The following is a 24,973-nucleotide window of genomic DNA, read 5'->3' as shown; positions in this document are numbered from 1 at the left end:
CGTGTCTTGCAGAATGCACCATCTAAGGAGTCTTTCTGCTGTGCCTTTTGCAATCGGATATGTCTATCTCGTATTGGCCTCATTAGCCACCAGCGTGCCTGTAACAAATGTGGATAGAGCCTTCCTAAATCTTCATTCATGAAGCCTAGCCACGATGATGATGTGTTTCCTGGATCCTGTGCATTCTGTAAACCTGAATACCATTTTTCCCTGTAATTCCCCCAAGATAAAATGGGTTTTCCCCTATGGTGTATGTGTTAAGACCCCAAATTTGTTAACCTGGGCTTCCCCCTTCTATTTCATCCCTGTAAAAGCCCCCAGTTGTAATAGAATGAATATGCAAACCCACCCATGAATATGTAGTACCCCAGACCTACAAAAATACCAGTTTTTGTACGAATAAACCATTCCAGTTTCTTGCCCCCAGCTGAGATTGTCTTAGCTTTATTGACCTCTGCAGGGGTGGGCTGCTAAGCTATTCCCCCCACCTTCTTCTTTGTCTCATTCCGCAGGTGCCCGGGAGGACACCCTTGGATGGCCCCACAACCGCAGCAGAATGTGTGGGTGATGCAGCGCAGGGGGATTTCTGCTTACATAATGGGGGGAGGGACTGGAGACCTCTAGCTGGGCATGTGCTGGCCACATATGCCCAGATAGACGTCACAGACCAATTGTGTGAAAGACAGACAGTTCCTGCTCCAGGCTGAGGTGTTCTAAGACCGAGGACAACATTGCCTCTGCAGGGACGTCCGCTAAGCGTGTTAAGCCTACCAAAGCCCAAGGATCTAGCGGCTAGTCATACTGGGAATCTTGAGCATATTGGGGTCGGTATGTACAGCAACTGTGTGAATAACACATGAGTGAGTGGGAGTTGTCTTGGAGTTTGTTTTTTTTCTTGGTTTCTCTTTTTGTTTGCTACTTCTTTGTGATAAATGTTGCTTTCTTGAATTTTAAACGGTGTCATTGTTTTACCTCCGGTAATAGGGAGATGCTGTAAATTGTTGGTTTCTTGTACCCTCTGTCATAGGTATTGTTGCTGTAACTGTTTGTTTTCTTATATTTGCTGTTTCCGGTAAATTGTTCTTGTGTCAATAATAATAATAATAAAGAGGGCCTCTGGTGGTCTAGTGGTTAGAGTGCAGGACTCGCACCGCTGCGACCCGGGTTCAATTCCCGGCCCCCCGGGCAGCTGGAGCTCGTCAGCCTTGTATGGCAAACCAGCTACGTCCTGGGGACCTCACTGCCACTGTCCAAGCTTTGCTCAGCCCCGGCAGATGAACCTCAGGATTAAAGGGTGGGCTCAGTTCAGCGCACGCTGTGTCTCACCTAAAAAATCCACTGCTCAGGCTCGAAGGGTTTATGACCTTTCCCAAATCTTCGCTTGCGAAGACTGGCCATTACTTACTCTTGTGTCAACCTGTGATCTTTCTTATGTCAACCTGTGACCTTTACCTTTTGTGCCCCCAATTCTCCTCTCCAGGCCACTGCAGGGGGAGGGGGAAGGAGGAGTTGGGGGAAAGTGAGAGAGCAACAGTGTGGTTTGGAGAGTCCCAGTGGAAGCACCCTTCCTAAACCACAAGATCTGGTCAGAGAATATTGGGTCTGTTGGTGATGTAGTTAACTTTCCTCAGAGCAGCCCATGTAGTGTTGTGCTTTGCAGCCAATGTTTTGGCTGTTGCTGAACAGTGCTCATACATCATCCAGACTGTCTCTCCAGCCCCTTTGCTCCAAAGGCCAGTAGGTTGGGATGAGCAAGAGGTTGGGAGCTGACACATCCAGGAGTCTGACCTCAGTGGACCCCAGGCATAGTCACAGAATCACAGAATCGTTGAGGTTGGAAGGGACCTCCAGATATTGGTAAGGACTTAAAGAGCACAGTTGCCTGTCTCCAATACTGTCAAGGAACTTGCCATGAGATAAGCCAGCTGTTATGGGTTATAAATTAAAAGAGGAATTTTCCCTTCCCCTGCTTTCCCGGTAAGAGAAACAGAGTTCGAAGGGGGAAGGGAGTCAATTAGCCTTACAAAAGAACTGGCTGCCTAGGTTAATGGCCCATTTGGAGAGAGGTGGGGGGGGGGAGGGGGTGCTGTTCGGGAGGTGAGGGTGGGACGGCGTGGCTGGCTCCCTGGGTGCAGACAGGCATTTTCAGGGAGGGGGACCGGAGGTCTAGTTTTCTTTTGGCTGTTAATCCTGGTGAGCTCGACCTCTCATCCTGCTGGCTTTGACCTGCCTGACTGTCCCGCTCCCCGGAGCTGCTGTGCTTCATCGGAGAGTTTGCTTGCCCGCGGGAGAGGAGGAGGAGTTTTGAGACACCACCACCTGAGACTGCAGTGAGTCCTCGCCACTTGAGACAGCGGTGAGTTCCCGGGGAAGTGTACTGCCTGCCTTCCTTTTCGTCCCCACGGAGGCGAGGACCCCCCCCCCCCATCTCCTTCTTGGCTTCCACACATTTTCCTCGAGTAAAGCCCCTTAATTTGACATTACAATTGCAGAGAGAGAAGTTTGGTCTACCTCATAACTCATCTTCTTTAGCAAACAGTCCAGTCTCATCAGACTGAGACAGTGTGGCACAGCAGTTTGCACGGCATTTTGTGCAGGCAGGGCAAGCAGGCAGGGCACAAACAGCTGCCACTTCTGTGATAGCCAGTAAAGACCAAAGGAGAGATAATTTGCTTATCAAATTATATTTGCAACACTGTGATTACAAATTGCGATAAACAAAGTCTCAAGTTTCTATAAGTTTCAAGTAATAATTTCATTTAGTGTTTGTCTTGACTACCTCATGCACATTGATTGTATCATATACATGTATATTCTGTGGGGTTTTGGCTAAATGTTTAATGTGTAAGTTTTCTCACAGCTGAAGCTGAGAGTTATCTCTACAACCAGTATTCTTAGACGAACAGGCGCCTAAAGATTTAAAGTTCTATTATATTTACAGCTAAGGCTAAAGGAGCTATCTCTGCAGCCAGTCATAATTCATGTATTCTTGGACAAGTAGGTGCCTAAAGACTTAAAGTTGTACTATATTTCATTCTTAGGATAGTGAGAAAGTTTTAGGCCTTTTGACCTTGTGAGGGTCTGTTTTGTTTCCTTGTGGGGGTGTAGTTGAGTTTTAGAATCTATTTGTTCTGTTTTAATGTAGTCACCCATTTGTTTCACGAATCACAATTATTTATATATCACCCAAACCATAATGTTATGTTACCATAATTAGTGATATTTTGTTATGTTATGTAATAAGAAAAAGAACCGAAAAAGAGAACAACTATTTCCCAGCGGCAGGATAGCACATGACTACGCCAAAAGGATGAAGTGAACAGAGCCGAGCTTGTCTCCCAGCAACAAGATAACGCGTGCGTAAAGCCTCTTGGCAACAGAACAGAGCCTGCGCAGATAGACCTGAGATGACTCAGAACAAAGGAGGGGATTTTGAAAGAGACGTGCAGCTACAAACCTATAAAAGACAGATTAGCAATTATTAAAGTGTGCCTTGGATGAGCAAAGAAAGCTCATCCAGTCACCCAGCGCTGTTTTTGCTTATTTGATTTTTATATAAATCTATAATAAAACTTTTTGTTACGAGATTTGAGCCTAGTGCTGATTTTACTTATAACACTTCTCATAGGTGAGCGTGCTTTTTAAAGCTAGAAATGGTCTCCAGAAAAACAAAAGCCGTTGCTGCTGTTAATACAAGGAGCGTGTCTACACAGAGACTCCCCTCCAAGAAGGATGCATCCACCCAGACCTCTGGGTGTGCAGAGTGTCTGAGCCTGTCATTGGTACCAGAGGACGGTGTGGGAGGCACCTGTGTACGATGCGAGCAGGTGAGTGACTTGCTGTGCCTAGTGGCAGAACTTAGGGAAGAGGTAGAGAGGTTAAGGTGCATTAGAGAGAGTGAAATGGAAATTGACTGGTGGAGTCAAACCCTAAGGAAGTCCAACAGGAGACAGCGAAGCCCTACCCCTCCTGCCATAAGGCAGATGGAGCAGACCAAATTGATGGGGGGGAATGGAAACAGGTCCCTAATGGGAGAGGTAAAAGAACCCTCTCTCAACCCCCATCACCTCTCCGGGTGCCCTTGAAGAATAGGTATGAGGCCCTGGACCCAGAGAACCAGGTAGAGGACTGCCAAGAAGATCTGCCTGGAGAGCCTCTTGGTTGGACCCTGTCTACAAGACGGATTACAACCACAGCTACAAGAAAAAAAAGAAGGGTGGTTGTAGTCGGTGACTCCCTTCTGAGGGGAACTGAGGGTCCTATATGTCACCCAGACCCATCTCATAGAGAAGTATGCTGCCTTCCTGGGGCCAGGGTGAGGGATATTAGTAGGAGACTTCCTGAGCTAATTCAGCCCTCAGACTATTACCCGCTGGTGGTAGTCCAGGCTGGCAGTGAGGACATTATTGGAAGAAGTGTCAGGACAATTAAAAAAGACTTTAAAGCACTGGGTCGGTGTAACAGGGAAGGGACTAAGCCAAAGGGAAAAACACAGGTTCGAGAGATTCTGGTACGTGAATAAACCAAACACCGTTGCTAGTTGGCAAAAATAATAGCTATTTATTAGGAAAAGGTGGCCAACCAGGGAAAAGGGAGAAAACAAAACAGGCGCCTGAGAGAGAAGGATTGGGGCGGAGGAAAAAGTACACCAAAAAACCCTAGGAAGAAGGCTTCCCCCCCATACTCACCAAGGTATCACCTGTAAACAAGTCTTACCCATCCTAACCAATAATGAAATCCCCCTGCAGCAGCTGCGGGTTCATGGGGGGTGGCAGGCTCCCACTTCAAGCAGGCGTCCCCGCTGAAAGCAACTTGGTCCATCGTGAAGAGCTGGCCCCCCCAAGAAGCGTCTCTGCTTTTTTATAAAGTTTTTTGAGAGCACCTGCCCCGGAGAGGTGTGGCCAGCACCACCCCGTCAGGGCTCTGAATCCCACCCCTTCTGTTATGTAAGTGCACCCCTCCTGCGCGTGCGTGAGCACCTTGGAAATCCCCTGACGCAGGCGCAGTGATTTTGGGGGGGTCTTCCCAATTGAGTCTGGGGGATGGCCTTCAGCACCATCATCATCACTTTGTCCTCCAACTGCCCCTGACGAGCAATTGACCAATCACAACAGACCAATTAAAACAGTTTACACAGAAGCTCTCCCTCCAAGGCCAAGTTCACTGGTTTATCAGAAGACTTGGCAGGAGAAAGCATAAACTAACTGCAGGTGGCTAAGGCCAAACACAGACCAAAAAATAACATCCCAACTTCGTCCCGATACAGTCGGTCAGTTCATGGGACAGGAACACAGGTGATATTTGCCTCAGTTCCTGTACTATCTGGGATGGATGAGGAGTTAAATAAAGAGAGGAGTAGAAAAACCCAACTCCTCAACAGAGGGCTAAAGGACTGGTGCCACTGTCAGAATTTTGGTTATTTTGACCATGGGGTAAACTCCATGGTACCTAGTCTCCTAAAATCAGATGGGATTCATCTTTCTAGGAAGAGCAAGAGGACTGTAGTGCATAAGTTGGCAAGGCTGATCAGGAAGGCTTTAAACTAGGTTTGAAGGGGGAAGGGATTGAAACTGGGCTCTCCAGTGATCAGCCTAAGGACAGAAAGCCCGAGTTAAGAACGAAATCAGCAGCCCACCTGAAGTACATGTACACCAATGCACGCAGCATGGGCAACAAACGAGGAGCTGGAAGCCATCGTGCAGCAGGAAAGCTATGATATAATTGCCATCACAGAAACATGGTGGGTTGACTCACATGACTGGAGTGCCGCCGTGGATGGCTACAAGCTCTTCAGAAGGGACAGGCAAGGTAGGAAAGGTGGAGGGGTGGCTCTATATGTTAGAGAGTCTCTTGACTCTTTAGAACTTGAAGTCAGTAACAACAAGGTTGAGTGCCTGTGGATCAAAATCAGGGGGAAGGCCAACAAGGCTGACATCCTTGTGGGAGTCTGTTACAGACCACCCAACCAGGATGATGAGGATGATGAATTTTTCTACAAGCAGCTGGCAGATGTCTCAAAATTGCCAGCCCTTGTTCTTGTGGGTGACTTTAACCTGCCGGATGTCTGCTGGGAACTCCACATGGCAGAGAAGAGGCAGTCTAGGAGATTCCTAGAGTGTATAGAAGACAATTTCCTGCTCCAGCTGGTAAATGAGCCTACCAGGGGTAAGGCCCTGCTAGACCTGCTGTTCACAAACAGAGAGGGGCTGGTGGGAGATGTGGTGGTTGAAGGCCATCTGGGGCACAGTGACCATGAAATAATAGAATTCTCAATATTCAGGGATGCAAGAAGGGCCATCAATAAAACCTCTGCGCTGGACTTCTGGAGGGCAGATTTCAGCCTGTTCAAGAGACTGGTTCAGAGGGTAACGTGGGAAACAGCCCTTGAAAACAAAGGGGTCCAGGATGGATGGACATACTTCAAGAAAGAAGTCTTAAATGCACAAGAGCAGGCTGTCCCAGTCTGCCGAATGGCAAGCCAGCAGGGAAGACAGCCAGCTTGGCTGAACAGGGAGATCTTGAGGGAAATTAGGATGAAAAAGAGCCTACCGATTATGGAAAAAAGGACCGGCTACTCATGAAGAGTTCAGGAATTTAGTTAGGTCATGTAGAAAGAAAATCAGAGAGACGAAGGCAAGATTTGAACTCTGAGGGGACAACCCCCTCAGTCTAGGCTAGACAAAGCTGTGTATGTCTTAAACTTTCTGACCTTCTCTGGCGACTGTCCTTATTCACCTTCTTTTCGGCATTTCTCCTCTCTTTTGTCAACTCAGCCACTGCCTGGCAAAGCTCCTGTGCAGATACGGGATCTTATCTCGGGTCAGTGGTCTGGTCCACATGAGTTGATAACTTGGGGAAGGGGATATGCTTGTGTTTCCACAGGTGATGGCCCTCGTTGGGTACCTGCCCGGTGTATTCGTCCTGTGCTTAATGATCCTTCCCGTTGATGCCTTAAGCCCCTAATGTTTTTTTATTATTTTTCTAATAGTTGTAAGACTGGTAAGAATTGTAGGTCTTAAAAAGCAGAAACCCTTTTGTCCCCTTGTTCCTTTCCCTTGTTTACCCATTCCCTAACCCTTTTACCCCATTCTATGCCTTCCATATCAACCTACCCCTGAATCCAGTAGCAGTGTTTAGTCTTTCGTCAAGGCAAAGGCCTAGACTGTTTGGAGAACAGCGTATCAGGGCCTAAACCACAGAGTACGGTCAAAAACTAGGTAACAATGTGCCCTTTGTACTCTGATGAAGCTGAAGATGATGAAGTAGGTGGTCCCAAAAAGACCCCAGACCCAATTCTCAGGGGGAGGGCCCGGGGCGGTCCAGAGGAAGGGCCAAAGGGTGGACACATCTGGGATTGGATGGATAATGTTATAAAAGGTAACCTTTCGGGCACGGCCGGGGCGCGCGCGTCTATATCACCTATTGCCTTGGCAAATAAACCCTTTCTTATCTCACCCCTAATTAACTGCTCCGGAGATTTTTTTCAGAACCAAAATACACCGGCAACAGTGGTGGCCCGTACGGGGAGAACTGGACCGGGGACTTCTTCAGACTGGAATTTTCATCAGCAGGAATATTCCTCAGCAAGCCGGCTTTTATCTGAGAGAAATTCCCGCCGGTCTGAGAAGCCCAGCTCCACGGAACCCACGAAAACAAGCACGGAGCATAGAGGTGAGATAAGGAAACGGTACCTATCTGGTTAATTAGCAGCTGCGGGAAAGTTTTGTGTCCCGGGATAGGGGGCACGGATTCCTGAAAATTTTGACTTGGGCCCTCGAAACAGTCTAGAGAGTCAATTTTCAGGGGGAGGCGAACGGGTTGGTTCGCCAATTACCCAGGTCAGGGCGGGAGTTCAGCCTAGGGGCTGTTCTGGTTTTGGAGGGGACGCCCTCCGGTGCTCTGACGCTGTGGGAGAGCCGGTGGGGCTCTGGAGTCGGTGTGACTCGGTAAATAGCTGAGAGGTTACGTTAACAGCCTCGTGACCTAAAGGTTGTCATCTCGAGACCCAGTGTGTTTGACTGGTTTGCTTCTGTTTTGCAAGCATGGGTTGTGTGGATTCAAAATTTAAGATCCCTAAAGAAACCCCCCTTAGTTTGGTTCTAAAACACTGGAAAACTTTAGCTGGTTCTGAGGCACCTTTAAAGAAGGAAGAGCTGTGTAGGTTGTCTCTAAATATTTGGCCGTTGTTTGGACAACTGAGAGGGATAGCATGGCCGAAATTTGGTCCGTTTGAACTCAATACAGTGCTTCGATTGATCTCGCTTCTTCATATAGAACAGAGGTGGCACGAAATTCGATATGCAGAGCTGTTCTTGGTTTTGTTAACACGCCCTGAATTGGGTATAGGAGATAAGGAAAACGAAAGTTCAGGAAAGATGGAAAAAGCAGAAATGGTTTTAGGAAGAGGGAAAAGGAAAGATCGAGTTAAAGCTGCTCCTATCCCACAAATACTATTTAAGAGCACCGGAGAGGATGATTGGGATATGTTGATATCACCTGACAGGAGAGAAAGTAGCCCGGGAGCTCCACAAATTGGACTCCCTGCTGCAGCGGCGGTGGGGGGGGTTGGAGCTGCCGGGGCGGTGATTGCTCCTCCTGGACCGGCTCCAGCTGGACAGGCGGGAGCCGTGGGGGGGATCCCTGGCGCGGGCATGGCTGCGCCGGGGGGAGTTGGAATCTCCGGAGGAGTTGGCCCCGGGGCGGCGGGAGCTGCTCCGGGCACAATCAGTACAGGACTTGCTGCCATGGCAACAAGTACAGGAGCAGGCACTGTGGGAGTAACAGGTCTGGGGCCACCCCCAGCTGCTGCGGCGGCAACAGGGGGAGGGGCTACAGGAGCAGTAGCAGGAGGAGCAGGGGCGGTGCCAACAGGCGGAGCCTCTGTCCTGACTGACTTGGGAGGTGGGGCTGGAGCCGGCCCCTTTCCCACGCCTCCCCCTCCCGAGGGAGGGGCTTCCATCTTTGGAGGGGGGGAAAGAAAAGAAGAACCGAGGGAGTTTCCAATCTCTGCCTCTCATGAAGAGGGAACAGAAACGCACAGACAGGGCAAGCCGATTCCAGCTGCAGAGAGAAGGGAGAAGCGAGGGTTACCACCGTTTGATAAGGACACGGAAGCAGAGGGTGAATTAAGTGGTAGCTCGGGGGAAGGGGAAGCCGACCAGCCTGTAGTAAAACCGAAAGGAAGATTGGCTCGCGAAGCGTTAGCTTTCCCCGATCCGGTTGCAAGTAGAACAAGGGCAAAAGACAAGCCACCGTTAGAAGCCCCCTTAAGACAAGCCGTGACCAATCAAGGCACGGTGTTAATAAAGGCTCCTTTCTCACTGGTTGAGTTACAGCAATGGAAAGATTGTGTGGGGGCTTATAGAGATAATCCGGAAAAGATGGCAAATTATGTCCAAAGAGCAATCAAATCTCAGAATCCTGACTGGAATGATCTAGAAGTCATGATGGATACTTTATTGGACCAAACAGAGAAGGAAATGGTGAAAAGAGCTGCTCAAAAGGCAATAGAAATGCAAAAAACCTCTGGGCAGTTTCCAGGCGAAGATGTCAATGATATCTTCCCCCTCACGGATCCTGGATGGGATCCTAATGTGGCAGCAGGTTTAGGAGCTTTGAAACGTTATCAAGACTGGGTAATTTATGGATTTCGGCATGGAGTTCCAAAGGCAGTGAACTGGTCCAGAATGTACGAGGTTAGACAAGACATAAATGAGTCACCTACTGATTTTCTAAATAAATTGAAAGATGTTATCAGAAAATATACGGATATCGACTTAGAGTCAGAATTGGGAAAGAAAATTCTGTTATACTTATTTATAGGGCAGTCCACAGATGATATAAGAATAAAACTGCAGAAGGCAGGTGGTGATAGAAGGAATATTAGTGACCTGTTGGATGTAGCCTGGACGGTATATCAAAATAGGGAGCAGAAAAGGAAAACAAGGGAACAAGAAGGTAGCTACAAAGAGCCTTATAAACGTAACCCCAAGTATCAGAAGTCTAACCACCGGCAGGACAGAGCAGATGACAGATGTTCTAACTGTAAAAAGAAGGGACATTGGAGAAGAGACTGCCCGGAGCTGAAGGGAACTGAAAATGCACTTCCCCCACCACCACCCCCAGCCCCCCAACTGACTGTGAGTCAGAATGTATGAGGGGGACCGGAGGTTTCTTCCCCAGCAGAGCCTCTGGTTACAGCTAAGCTGGGAGGGGAGAATGTTGAATTTTTGGTTGATACAGGTGCGGCATACTCTGTATTAAATACTTTGGAAGGGAAACTGAGCCATGAAACTGTAACTGTGGTAGGTGCTACAGGGGTAAGTGAAACAAGGCCATTTTTTAAACCTTTAAAATTTAAACTGGGCAAACACTGGGTAACTCATCAATTTCTCTATATGCCAAATTCTCCTAAGCCTCTACTAGGTAGAGACTTACTGGAAAAATTAGAAGCTGAAATTAAATTCACCAAGGGGGGAGACATAAAGGTTATAATCCCAGATACTAAATATATCGAGGCAGCTGCTTTCTTTATACAGGAAAAACATGGAGAGATCCCTGCAGAAGTTGAAAATGCTGTCATACCTTTAGTCTGGGCCAGCGAGTACCCTGGGAAATCAAAGCAAGCTGAACCAGTAAGCATCGCACTCAGGCCAGGAGCAGCCCCGGTAAGGCAGAAACAATATCCTTTGAAATTAGAAAGCCGAAAAGGCCTAGCACCTATAATTGAAAAGTTCCTTAAATTTGGTTTACTAGTAGAATGTGAATCCAGATTTAATACCCCCATTCTACCCGTGAAAAAGGCTGATGGCAAAAGCTATCGGCTAGTCCAAGATCTTAGGGCCATTAATAGAATAACTGAGGACATTTACCCAGTGGTAGCTAACCCCTATACACTGTTAACCACATTGACAGAAGATTTAGGATGGTTTACTGTACTCGACCTTAAAGATGCCTTTTTCTGCATTCCTGTACACAAAGATAGCCAGGAGATTTTTGCCTTTGAATGGGAAAATCCTGAGACAGGGAGAAAAACGCAACTAACCTGGAGAGTTCTTCCACAAGGCTTTAAGAACAGTCCAACGCTTTTCGGAAATCAGTTGGCAAAGGAACTGGAGGACTGGAGAAGACAGCAGCAAGAAGGAGTTGTCCTGCAGTATGTTGACGACATCTTAATTGCAGCCAAAACCCGGGACCAATGCATCGAGCTCACTGTAAGTCTCTTGAACTTTTTGGGGCTAAGTGGGTATCGGGTCTCGAGAGAAAAGGCACAGATAGCCAAGGAGGTAGTCATCTACCTGGGACTTGAAATCTATCGTGGGCATCGGCGACTCAGTACAGACCGAAAAGAGGCCATTTGCCGTCTCCCAGAGCCCCACACTGTACGAGAGATGCAGGCTTTCCTGGGAATGGTAGGATGGTGTCGGCTGTGGATAGCTAACTATGGGTTGCTAGTCAAACCTCTGTATGAAGCCCTGAAAACGACCAAAGAGGGAGTTATAACATGGACAGATGAGACCAGAGATGTGTTTAAGCAACTGAAACAGTCCTTGATGTCAGCTCCAGCATTAGGACTACCAGATTTGACTAAACCGTTTGAACTGTTCACACACGAACAGTTAAATGTTGCTCTGGGGGTATTATCACAAACTCTGGGAAGCCAACGAAGAGCTGTGGCTTATTTCTCCAAACAGCTGGACAGTGTTAGCCAAGGGTGGCCGGGGTGCCTGCGAGCTGTCGCAGCAACTGTTATCCTGATTGAAGAAGCCCGGAAGCTCACCCTTGGGCAGCATATCACTGTGTACGTACCCCATGCAGTTCAAGCCGTGCTTGAACAAAAGGGAGGCCACTGGCTGTCCCCCAGCAGAATGCTTAAGTACCAGGTTGTGTTGCTGGAACAGGACGATGTTACCCTAAAAACAACATCTATCGTAAATCCAGCTATGTTTCTGTCTTCAACACTAACTGACAGTGTCCCCGAGCATGACTGTTTGCAGACTATAGAGGAGACTTACTCCAGCAGACCAGACCTGAAGGATGAGCCTCTGGAAAATGCAGACTGGGAACTGTATACAGACGGAAGCAGCTTCATGCGAGATGGTAAACGCTTCACAGGGTATGCAGTAACAACCAGAGACAAAGTGATCGAGGCAAAAGCCTTGTCAGCAGATGTGTCATCCCAAAAAGCAGAATTAATTGCACTGACAAGAGCCTTGGAACTGAGTGAAGGAAAGAAGGTAAATATCTGGACTGACTCAAAATATGCATTTAGTGTTGTACATGCCCACGGAGCCATCTGGAAGGAGAGAGGACTACTGACAGCCCAAGGCAGTGGAGTCAAGCATGCAGACCAAATCCATGCACTCCTGCAGAGTATTTGGAAACCAGAGGAGGTAGCTATTATGCATTGTAGGGCCCACCAGAAGGGGAAAACAATTCCCGAGTTGGGAAATCAGTTTGCTGATCAAGCAGCAAAAAGGGCTGCAGAAAAAGGCATCTTGGCAGTAGTGCCACAAAAAGAAATTGATTTGACAAAATACACCCCTAAGTATGATGAGAGAGACAATCAGCTAATTAAATCATTGAAAGCTGAAATCAAAGAAGGGGGGTGGGCTGTTACCCCTACCGGGCAGGTTGTAGTCCCACCACCACTCCTTAGGGAAATAGCTCAACAGGAACATGAGGCTACCCATTGGGGAACGGAAAATCTCCTGAAACATCTAAAGAAAACAGTAATAGGAACAAATATGACCGAAGCTGTGCAGTCTACGGTAGGTAAGTGTGAGATCTGCAAACGAAATAATCCAGATACATCAAAGAGAGTGGTACTAGGGGTGACAAAAGCTGGAGACCAACCCGGAGATTACTGGCAAATAGATTTTGCTGAGTTACCACCATGGGGGGGGTACAAATACATCCTTGTACTAGTTGACACTTTCAGTGGATGGCCTGAAGCATACCCCTGTCGCACTAATGCAGCAAGGGAAGTGGTAAAAGCTTTATTAAACCACATAATTCCAAGGTTTGGGGTTCCTCTAGGAATGGCATCAGATAGAGGAACACATTTTATTGCGACAGTAGTAAAGGAAGTATGCCGCATCCTGGGAATTGTTTGGGACCTACATACCCCCTATAGACCTCAGGCTAGTGGCAAAGTTGAACGAATGAATGGCACCTTGAAAATGCAAATTAGTAAAATTTGTCAGGAAACATCTATGTCCTGGGTTCAGGCTTTGCCACTAGCTCTGCTGAGAATTCGTATCCAGCCGAGGCGGAGGGATAACATAAGCCCCTATGAAATATTATATGGAAGACCATATCAGGCACCACACGTACCAGGGGATGTACACTTGAGAGGGAGAGCCGATTTACAAAAGTATTTGATTGCTTTAGGCTCTACTTTGCAGAAGCTGCAGAAGGTCGTCGAGTTATCCAGACCTATAGGACTGGACACCCCTGCTCACCCATTCCAGCCAGGAGACTGGGTCTACGTCAAGTGGTGGAATAGTGACCCCTTGCGAGCCAAGTGGAGAGGACCTTACCAAGTCCTGCTGACCTCCCTCACCTCCGTCAAAGTTGCTGGCAGAGAACCCTGGTTCCACTACTCTAGAGTTAAGAGAGCATCAGCTCCTGGGACAACCAACCAGACAGAACCAGACACCGACGACGAGGATGTGGAATAGACTGCTTGTTCTGTGTATTCTGTTCATGCAACCGGTAACCATGAACCGAGTTTGGGACCAAAAATTGCATGTGGCCCTAGTCCAAAACGTATCTAAAATTCTCCGAAAAACGGAATGCTGGATTTGTACTCAAGTACCAGCAATCGATGATGAGAATAGTGAGTGGCCCCTAATTGGCATTTTACTAAATGAGACAAACTTCGGCAAGTCCATGATGAATTTCCCAGGGACCTGGAAGCCAGTTACAGAGGCCTATTATCCAGTGGCCTTAAGTAATGTAATTTCTAATCAGGACGTTGTTCCCTGTATGATCATAAACGCTACAGGAAAATTCATTCTCCCCCCTTACTGTGATAAGAACAATTTAAAAGAAGAAATAAACTCAGAAATTGTTGCAGGGATGGCACAGTTCCCTTTAAGATTAATTCCTCCCCAGGGTTCGGGATGGTATTGGATTTGTGAAAAGGAAGCTTGGAAAGTTTTGCCTCTTGATAAGGATCGAGCCTGTGCTCTGGGGGCAGTGATTCCAAATATAACAATTCTTGATCCAATTGATGAACCAGAATGGGAAAGACCCTATCCAAAAAGAGTGAAAAGAACTAGCAATCCCCTCATTGAGCGCCCTACGATTTTCCATAGCATAATCAGAGCTTTAGTCCCATCTCTAGGAGTGAGTGAATTGGAAAAGGCAATCGTAAATATTTCGGCTGTTATGGAAAACATAGAAGATCACACTCTAGATGCAATTGAAACCCTGAAAGAACAGTTCCAAAGCTTGTCTCGTGTGGTAATACAAAATAGAATGGCCCTCAATTTTTTGCTAGCCTCACAAGGAGGCGTGTGTAAAGTCATCAATGCCAGCTGCTGCTCTTACATAGATCAGACTGGTAGAATTAATAATGATTTGGCCGCAATTCGGAATCAAACCAAAATTTTTCATCAGATATCTCTGGATGATGTCTCCCTGGGTTTAGGAGATGTCCTCAACAAACTCACCTCATGGTTACCGAACTGGACATGGATGAAACAACTGTTTATCTTAGTATTGTATATACTTAGTGTTAGTGTAATAGCTCACTGCATGTACCGATTTTATAGTTGTTGTAAGTGTAGGTAGTAGAGATTGGACAAAGACCTTTGGGTTTTGTCCAGTCTCTAAGGGGGGAACTGATGCCTTAAGCCCCTAATGTTTTTTTTTATTATTTTTCTAATAGTTGTAAGACTGGTAAGAATTGTAGGTCTTAAAAAGCAGAAACCCTTTTGTCCCCTTGTTCCTTTCCCTTGTTTACCCATTCCCTAACCCTTTTACCCCATTCTATGCCTTCCATATCAACCTACCCCTGAATCCAGTAGCAGTGTTTAGTCTTTTGTCAAGGCAAAGGCCTAGACTGTTTGGAGAACAGCGTATCAGGGCCTAAACCACAGAGTACGGTCAAAAACTAGGTAACAATGTGCCCTTTGTACTCTGATGAAGCTGAAGATGATGAAGTAGGTGGTCCCAAAAAGACCCCAGACCCAATTCTCAGGGGGAGGGCCCGGGGCGGTCCAGAGGAAGGGCCAAAGGGTGGACACATCTGGGATTGGATGGATAATGTTATAAAAGGTAACCTTTCGGGCACGGCCGGCGCGCGCGTCTATATCATCTATTGCCTTGGCAAATAAACCCTTTCATATCTCACCCCTAATTAACTGCTCCGGAGATTTTTTTCAGAACCAAAATACACCGGCAACATTTCAAAATGGCTTTTTGTATTTTTTGCAAAGTCATTGCTTCTTCTTCCTGACACCCCCTGTGAGGGACTTGTCTCTCATACAGGAATGTCCTGGGAAGGTGTCCTGAGGTGTTTCTCTTTGGTCCTTGTTAACCCCTTCCTATTGGCTGTTGACCCCTTACCTGTATTGTTTTATGACAACACCCAAACTGCTAGCATGCTTGTTAAAATAAACCTTGTCAGTATATGTTTTCAAACACCGATTATTCAGTGTTGTTTCACTCTAATCCACCCCAAGGGAATTATTGATAAAAACCTGGGTTACCCCCCTCCCTTCTTCTGGGGCGGGTCGTAACAGGGTGTTGGGCCATTTTCCATGGGAGCAGTGAAGCTAACTACATAGTTCCCATGGACACAGCCTTGAGCTGTGCGGCTGAAGTGCAGGTGCACATTCCTCAGTGTTTTTGTGGAAATATGTTTGTGTTGTGTGTGTGGGAAAGTAGAAGTAGGAGAACCTAATAAAAGGCTGCCTGCTGCGCTGAGCAGGCAGACATCTCTTTGTCTCACTCCCTTGTGTGTGTTGTGCGTCTTCTTCCCCCCTTGGACCGAGGCCCTTCGACAGATACCCAGCGACAGGGACACTTCTTCCCCACCAAGCTCTCACAGGACACAGATGCATTAGCTACACTGCTGAAGCCTTGTTACATACAGGTTACAAGGGCTGAATTAACAGGGTTGGTACGGTTCATTAAGGTAGCTGTACCAGAACTGCCTCTGGTTGAAGCCCTCCACATCCACATTTGGGACAAAATAGGGAACCTTATAAAACTCAAAGCTCAAGGGGGAGACCCCCAAGCGAACAATGCTTACCCAGCCTGGCAAGCTATAATGTCTGCATTAAGCAGAGCACTCCAAAGAACACCCCCGCTCACGCTGCTCGCAGCAGCCCAACTTTTACGCGCCGCAGTTTAAACACACAAAGCCCGGCGGGGGGAGGGGGTGGAGCCTTTCACGATTCCACTACGGGGAAGGGAACCGGGAGCCCGAGGGACACGGGTCGTCGAGAAGGGACGGGGCCCCAGATGCAAGGTCCCAGTCCATGGGACCACCGCAGGGGGCCCCGTGACGGCAATGCGGGGGCTAACCCAGCTTACTCGCCAACCCATTCCGCGGATGAACGCCGAACACGCGCCCAGGGGTGGGCACCGCCATCTCGCCCGCCACGCAGTACGGACACCGACCCGTCCTTCCCCGTCCCCGCGCCGTCCCCTCCACCCACCACCACCACCCACCCTCAGGGAGCCGCTTTCGCCGAAGCTGCGGGGGGTGGAGATGGGAGGAATGGTGGGATGAGGAGGGAGATTTCGGGATAGCTCTGCCGAGAGGGGACGAAGCAACATACGGAGAGGGATCGATTGATAGATGGGGTTTGTGCAGAGAGGAGGCATTGCGAATTGGGGACTTACAAGTGTTACATGCATGTCCTGTAATTATCGGTCCACGCCAAAACCACGGGTTTCAGCCCTTGCCACATGAACTAACCAAAGAGCTGAGACAGCTGATAAGAGAAACTGGTGTATCTTCCCCTAACACACTTGCATTTTTAGAAACACTGAGCTCCACATACATTTTCATGCCACATGACTGGAGAACCCTGTTGAAAATAAGCCTCACTAACACACAGTATAATGTATGGCTGAACGATTTTAGAGAAATCTGCTCTGCTTATGCTAATGACCCACAAGCAGGGGTAACAGCACACCAACTCACAGGGGATGGGAACTATCATTCCATAGATGCACAAACCGGGTACAACAGAGAAATATATGAAGTTATAGTAAAACATGCAATGCGGGCAATGAGAAAACTACCCACATGAGATAAAGACACAAACTTGTCATTCACAAAGATTATGCAGGGCCCAACAGAACCTTACACACAATTCCTAGATCGGCTGCAATCTGCTCTAGATAGGCAGATTGAAAATGAGGAAGCCAGGGAAATCCTTAGCAGGCGACTGGCTTTCGAAAATGCTGATGTTGATTGTAAAAGAGTTCTGCAAACCCTTCCTAAAAGGGAAACTTGTAGCATCTCAGAACTGGTTCGTGCCTGCCAGGGGGTTGGTTCCTTGACACACCAAACTGATTTACTGGCAGTAGCACTGAGTGCCCAATTAAGAACACAGGAGGGGGCCAGACCCAGAAATGGTTGCTACATTTGTGGGGGCCCTGATCACTTCCAAAGGGATTGCCCTAGGAAACCCCTAGTAGTGGCATCCCGAAAGCACCCCAAAGCAAGGAGGGTGCCAAAAAACTGGAGGTGAGGGGCGCTGTCTCACGCCCCGATACAGCAAACACATGTGACACAGGCTGGCAATTTGTGCCCCCCCACATCAACCAGCGCTGGGCTGGACCTGTCCAACAGGGACACAGTCTTCATAACTTCCTCTGAAGTAGTGCTAATCCCGACTGGACATTGGGGTCCCCTTAGTCCAGGGGTACACGCACTGCTGATTGGAAGATACTCCACCACCAGAATGGGTTTGTTTGTGCTGCCTGGAGTAATAGACTCAGATTCTCATAGCGAGGTTCTAATAATGGCATGGACCCCTTCACCCCCCTGCTTCATCCCAAAGGGACAGAAGATTGCTCAATTAATCCCCTTCTACAGTGCGTCGCCTGCAGGGGAGGGGGGGAGGGAGCGGGGTTCAGGGGTCTTTGGTAGCACAGGACACCCACAGGTTTACTGGGCAGCAGCCATCACAGCCACACAGCCACTCATGACGTGCCAGATTAATGGGCACAGATTTACAGGCCTTTTGGATTCCGGGGCTGATGTTTCCATCATAAAAGACTCAGAATGGCCGCTTCACTGGCCTACTGTTTGCCCAGCTGCAACCATCCAGGGGGTGGGAGGCACACAAAGGCCCAGACAGAGTGCCCAAATACTCACTGTCTTGGGACCAGAAGGACAATTAGCAAAAGTAGCTCCCTTTATCGCTCCAATTCCTTGTTCATTGTGGGGGAAAGACATACTTGGACAATTTGGCACAGTCATGCAAATTCCTCCTGCAGGCAGCCAGGTTTTTCAATAGGGGCCATTGGTCAGCCATTCCAAGCACCTATTAAGCTAGTCTGGAAAAGTGACCAGCTGGTCTGGGTAGATCAATGGCCTATGAAAAAGGAACGGCTTGAACATTTAAAAAAGCTTGTAAAAGATCAATTAGAAGCAGGACACATTGTGCCAACAGTCCCTGGAATACTCCTGTGTTTTGCATCCCCAAAAAAAGTGGCAAATGGAGGATGCTACAGGACTTAAGAGCAGTAAACACAATCGTAGAATCGATGGGAGTGTTGCCGCTAGGATTGCCTTCACCCACTATGCTCCCAGCAAATTGGCTGCTAATAATAATTGATTTAAAGGACTGTTTTTTTACCATCTTCCTACACCCCGAGGATGCGCCAAGGTTTGCCTTTTCCATCCCGGCCTTGAACAATGCACAGCCCATGCAAAGGTATCACTGGGTTGTTCTTCCTCAGGGGATGAAAAATAGTCCTACAATATGTCAAACAGTAGTGGCAAATGCTATTCACCCCATCAGAAAGCGTTTTCCCTCTGCCATCATCTATCACTACATGGATGATATTTTAATTGGCATGGCCACAGAACATGAACTGCAAATTGTTGTTACTGCTCTGACTGATTGTGGTGGTTTGTGCTAGGCCTTCCTTGGTGACCAGTTTGTAACCAAGGAAGGGTCCAGATTTACCCAGTATTCCCTACGATTTTTATGTAAGCCAGATTATAAGAAGAAAGGAGGAGAGGCCTTCGCTCTCTTTCCTTCCGGTGGCTTGGAGGTGCAGGTTCCCTGCTGTTGAGTCTGCCGTGTTGTGGAGCGAGGCCTGGCTAGGCCTTGCCGACCTTGGGAGACAGAGGTTGCCGACGATCGTTCCGGAGCGACTCTCGGTTGTCCCAGGAGAGTAGTGAGCTATTTTCTTTGCTAACTCTTTTAGTTGTTAAATATTGGGTCACTAATTGGGATATATATATATTATTTTAGTTTTGTTCCCTTTCCCTTCCCCCTTCCCTTTCCCTTGTGAAACTGTATATTTTAATTGTATATAAGTGTAAATATATTTATATATCTCACTTTGGTTGTCTCTCATTTCGGGTTTTTCTTAGTTTTTTTTCTCCCTCTTCTCCCTGAGGTTTTGGGGGGGGGGACTTCTGGTGGTGAGGTTTGGAGACTTGGCAGGGAGCCAGCTTCAAACCATATCACTGATGCTGTCCAAGAAGTGGGGTTGCAGGTTGCACCAGAGAAAATCCAGCGATCGCAGCCCTGGACTTATCTCGGATGGAGGATGCAGTGGTTTGAACCAGGTTTTCCCCCTGAAGCTAAGAAAATGGTAAAACCCCAGGGGGTGGTGACCCCTGGAAGTTTTGAAGTTTTGTCCAATCTGCGCTCCTGCGAAATGTAAACATACCACAAGCAAACGGAACAGAAGAGTTGTAGTCTGGTTGTAGAACTGGTAGCCATGTTCTGAGGCCACGAGGAGCAGAGGGCAGAGGATCACACAGCAAGAAATGTCCCTACAGCCACTGCAGCTCGAGGTAAAGGACACTTTAACTTTACATGAGTTGCAAAAACTCCTGGGAGCCATTAATTGGTTAAGGCCTATTTTAGGCATAACCACAGAGGAGCTACACCCTCTATTTGTGCTGCTAAGGGGGGACTCCAGTCTAACATCTAACAGGTCTCTGACAGCAGAGGCAAAGCAGGCATTAGACTATATAAGCAGAATATAGGAATATAAGCAGAATATAGGAATAGAAGTATAAAGGAAAGCACAGAGAACCTTGCCAATACTTAGCTAGGATGCACTGCCAGAACTTACGGATAGAGGTTATATGGTACTGTACACTGAAAGAATGCACACACACCCAACTTAAGTAAGATAAGGGGGCAAAGTGAGGCTTGAGTCCAAGAATCTTGCAAAATTCACCATGAAGTCTGCCAAAATGAAGAAAGTTGAAAAGTTCATGAAGATGATGGAGCCTGGGCCAGGGGTTGATAAGGATGAAGAACAAAAACGACGCTCCTAGATTCTCCCCAAATTGAAGACCACGCCCCCGACTCTGCCTAGACTCCACCTATTATGAATATTATAATCAGATGTTGCAATCATATGAATATTTATGTAAACATGTTGCAATCACCTGTAGAAATGGTATAAAAACCTGTAAATTCACTGGAGAGACAGAGCAGTTTTGTCCAGTGCGAGCTTGTTGCTGATTCAGATAGCAGCAGTGAAGCAAAGGCGTCGGCCCCGGGGGGGCGACGGCCCCAAATGTGTTTGTAGAGGTTGGGCGAGTAGCTCAGCACCACGGATGGGTGCTCAGGCAGTTGATTCTATCGGTGGTGATAGCGACATGAGAGCTGTAAGAACGGGGCTGCATGCCCCGAGTGTAAGAGAGACCCCAAAGTTTGCTGCAGGCTGTACTGTTGTAGAGGAAAAAACAAGAGAAATGAGTTGGGTTAAAATGTGTGAAACCAGGCAAAAAGCAAATGAGTCGCCCACAGAGTTTTTGAGCAGACTGAAAGATGTTGTTAGAAAATATAGTGATATTGATTTAGAATCAGAAATGGGAAAGAAATATCTGGTATACCTGTTTGTGGGACAGTCCACAAACGATATAAGGAGGAAATTGCAAAAGGCAGGTGGTAGTGAAAGAGACATTGATGAACTATTAGATATAGCCTGGGCAGTATATCAAGAGAGAGAGCAGAAAGCTAGTACGGTGGGCGGTGAGGCGATTATAAGAACAGCCGTTGCCTCGGCAACGGAACTCCTGGCTCAGAGAGCAGGGGAGGTTTCTGGAACGCCTGTTACCATGGCGACGGAACTGGCTGGCGCACTAAAGAAAAAAGTGTTACCTGTGTGTGATACAGCGGGAATGTGTGTGATGGAGAAAGCGAGATTGGGGCAGGGAGCGATCCCGAAGCTTAGAACTGTAGCGAGCACAGTAGAGTGGGGACAGGAAAAACTAGTCCCAGTTGTTGCTCCGACTAATGAGGAGGTTTTGGCTCCTAATACCCAAATCTTCGTTCGCGAAGACTGGCCGTGAAAGGACATGAAAAAGGACATGAAAAGGCTCCTATTAGTGTGGTCCAAACAGAGACGGCAAATGCGAGTGCCATGAAAGCTATGGGACCGTTGAGTGTAGCAGTGAGAGAGAGAGCTGGGGCCGCTGACTTTGCAGGAGTGGCGGGACCCAATTCTGCCCTTGCTGTTTCAGGAACAGCCCCAGGTGTGGCAGGTGTGACCAGAGGTCGGCAGGTTTGCTGCTTGGCAAACCACAGGCGTTACATTCTGGAGTGTTTTTGTGAGAACATGTTTATACTGTGTGTGTGAGAAAGTAGAGGTTAGAGATCTTAATAAAAAGCTGCCTGCTACGCTGGGCAGGCAGACATCTCTTTGTCTGACCATCCTGGTGTGTCCTGTGTGTCTTTCTTCCCCCCTCGGACCAAGGCCTTCGACAGATACCCTGCGACACCTTACAGTAGATTAAGGGGGCCAGCAAGAAGGCTGGAGAGGGACTTTTTACCAGGGCAAGGAACTGGTAAAGGCTGGAGAGGGACTTTTTACAGGAAAAGGGGGAGTGGCCTTAAGAACAAGTTCAATGCTAGGGAGGTTGGAATTAGGTGATCTTTAAGGTACCTCCCAACCCTAACCATTCTATGATTCTATATAAATACATGTACATATACATACACAGTGTATCTAGGTATAAATAAAATATATCTACAATATATATTTGTACACTCCTGTATATATACTCTCTCTGCATATATAAAATGGACCAATATATATCCAATATCTATACCTACACAATGCTTTATATATATACATAAAACAAAAGTTTAGTTTTTGTCTATGGACCAAATGAAATGGAAAGCCAGTCTAGCCAAGGGCACTCTTGAGATCATTTGAGCATTTCAGTGTCAAAAAATAGCAACAAGCAAATCACAAAACAATATGAAAACACACAGCAAGTGATATTGTCAAAGAAGGCAGTCTCCACATATGTAGTGAGAGGGGGCTTCCTTTTCTGACGTATTTCTGAGTAAGCTCTTTAAAGCAGCTGGTTTTGCCAGAAAATTATGGGGCAATATGAAAACACATGGGCCATAACATTATCAAAAGTGCACATGGATAAATTAGAAGTTAATTGCACATTGATTAAATGGACAGTGATGAAATGGACATAAAAAAAAGACATCTGTTAGAGGTAAGTAGAAGTCACGTGCAATTCATGTCAGAGGCATGTATATACCTGCATACACATCAGATAGGGGGCTGCACACTTCTCCACACCAGATGCTGTCCATCTGCAGCCTGGGGAAGGCCTGGCAGGGTGCTTGCCAGAGGATTCCTAGAAACTTTACTTCAGCTGCTAGCCCTTTTACTGCTGCAGGTTTACTCCCAAGCTTTACTCTCTCACATGCCACAATCCACCCAGTTTCTCAGAGCTCCAGCAGGGCTGTGCCAAAGGGAAGGTGCCCACTGGCAGCCCCACATTATGTTCCAGGAGGGGCCCAGTGCACTCGGAGCTGTGGAGTTAGTACCCTGCAGCACCCACACTTCTCCAAATCCCAGAATGTGGTCTCGAGTGGGTGATGCCTTGAAGGAACATTTTCCCCATTAAGCATTAAATTAGGCATTTCTCACCAGTGGTACTAGACATGCTTGATCATCACCCACGATCAACTGGGCCACTCCCATACTCCACATAGTACTGTGCATCCCCCTGGCTGTGAGTGAGAAACTTCTTAATCCAGTTTGTCTGCTCCCCCCACTCCCTCCCCACCCCACCACCACCCCGCCCCCAACCTCCCCCCTTCTCCTCCCCCCCGTATATTAATATTCATCATTTTATTTTTGGTGCAATGGGTCGCATTTCTATCAGTCAGGGTCTGCATAACCCTAACGGATGAGCTGTAGAAAAGCCACAACCCATCGCCAGCCTCCAGACATCCCGGGGAGGGGCTGCCCTTCCGTCCGCCCCCCATCCTGTGCTCATTGCGGCCCAGCCGGGGGAAACCAGAGGGCTAAAGAAATACCCCCCCCCTCTTCCCCCCCCCCTTCCCCCCCGCCCCAGACACACACACACACACACAGACACTTCCCCCCACCCTTTTCCCCGCTCCCAAGGAGAGCCGCACTAAAGGACAGCAGGACAGCCGTGTCTGTCCCGGCGGCTGCGGCGGCTCCCGACGGCGCGCCCGCCTCTGTCCGCTCCAGCGGCCGCGTCCCGCACCGCTCCTCCCCGGGGCGATGGCCGCGTCCCGCACCGCTCGTCCCCGGCAGCCTCCATCGAGGGAGCCCCAGCTGTGCCGCGGGGGACGCGGCTGCCGGCCGGGAGTGATGGAGCCGGGAGATGCCGCCCCGCGGTCGGGTCAGGGCCCCTCGGTCCCGGTCACTGCCGCGCTTCGCGGGGCTCTGGCGGGCTCAGCCGGGCTCTGCCAGGATCTGCCGGGATGCCGCTCTCGCGCCCGCGGGGAGAGCGCTGTCCAGCCCCAGCCCCTGGGTCGAAATCCCGGTGCCCCGCGCCCCGTGTCCCGTGCCCGCTCCAAGCCGCGTTTCCAGGGAATCCCGCCCGCGGCGCGCCGGGGGAGACGCTCGGCTACGGCCCCGGCACGGGCTGGAGTGCCGCGTAAACGCTCATCGCCGGAGCTAGGGCTGAAAGGCAGAAGGGAACGAGTACGGGTAATCTTACGTCCCTCCAGGAGCTGGGAACGCCGGGCGGTGCAGCATCGGCCGGGTCTGCCGTCGGGTCGGGGCGCAGCACGCGGTGTTGGTCGCGTCGGTGGAAAGGTTGCCCAGCGCCGTGGTCTTTTGGGTTTTTATAGGGTTCTCCTGCGAGAAAACAAGTCCATTCATCATTCCTACTGTCAAACAAAAAGGATGTTCTCATGAGAACTCCTTGCTCCACTAGATAAAGGCAAGGCCACGCAGGTGGTGTAATCGCCCGTCCTGAGGAGGAGCTGACAACAAACTCCTCGTTACAATTAGCTGGATAAAATCGTCTTGTGGCCAAAGGATGTGTGCAGCATGGCACGGCCTGGAGGGGGCACACACCTGCTTCTGCTGAGCCAGGACAGATGCTCTGTGCAAGGCTAATTCCTACATGGACAGGGGCCTTCAGGACAGCAGCACTAGGCTGCTTGGAAATGCCTTTATAATGTCCTTATGCATTCTATCGCCACTTCACTGCATTCAAAAGCAGAGTTTGCCTGCTTTTGATGTATCCTTCAACAAAACATCTAGATATCAATAGGTTTTCTTTATTTCTGAAATGATTGCTACTAGGATTTTCTCTCAAGAAACATCTGTGTGCCAAGTATTTTAATTCTGACACATTGGACTTGAAAATAAATTAATGTACAAGTTAATTAAATTAATTGAAAATAAATTAATGCATAATACCAGTTAAATGAATGTTTTATGCCGTCATAATATTTTTATTAGTTGAAAGTCCAGCAGTTAGCAAAAACATGCAGGAATTTGCCAGTGAAAA

At 48.2% G+C, this 24,973-nt stretch overlaps 1 protein-coding gene and 1 long non-coding RNA gene across 2 annotated transcripts in view; one reads left to right on the top strand and one right to left on the bottom strand.

Annotated features, from left to right (window-relative positions):
• The window catches only part of LOC135414117 (uncharacterized), a 52,926-nt gene extending 29,720 nt beyond the window's left edge, over positions 1-23,206 (bottom strand). Inside the window, exon 1 of the long non-coding RNA XR_010430587.1 lies at positions 22,730-23,206. This is a non-coding gene — a long non-coding RNA (uncharacterized LOC135414117). The remainder of the gene's footprint in view (positions 1-22,729) is intronic.
• On the top strand, positions 7,144-13,896 carry LOC135414112 (uncharacterized). The gene is made up of 2 exons (XM_064654431.1): positions 7,144-7,671; positions 13,393-13,896. The coding sequence occupies exons 1-2, from the start codon at positions 7,224-7,226 to the stop codon at positions 13,680-13,682; spliced, it is 738 nt and encodes a 245-aa protein (XP_064510501.1). The 5' UTR covers positions 7,144-7,223; the 3' UTR covers positions 13,683-13,896.
• Positions 23,207-24,973: the final 1,767 nt, after the last annotated feature.

The sequence above is a fragment of the Pseudopipra pipra genome, chromosome 5 (assembly GCF_036250125.1).
Source record: "Pseudopipra pipra isolate bDixPip1 chromosome 5, bDixPip1.hap1, whole genome shotgun sequence".
Classification (NCBI taxonomy): domain Eukaryota; kingdom Metazoa; phylum Chordata; class Aves; order Passeriformes; family Pipridae; genus Pseudopipra; species Pseudopipra pipra.
The sequence above is the reverse complement of the archived record's forward strand: the minus strand, read 5'-3'. Positions and strand labels throughout refer to the sequence as shown.

What these genes read in the sequence shown, in the direction of transcription:
- LOC135414112 (XM_064654431.1), top strand. Translation starts at nt 7,224, where the DNA reads ATGTGCCCTTTGTACTCTGATGAAGCTGAAGATGATGAAGTAGGTGGT. An exon ending in AACAAGCACGGAGCATAGAG is followed by an intron (nt 7,672 to 13,392) that starts GTGAGATAAGGA and finishes TGATTGCTTTAG; the next exon opens with GCTCTACTTTGCAGAAGCTG.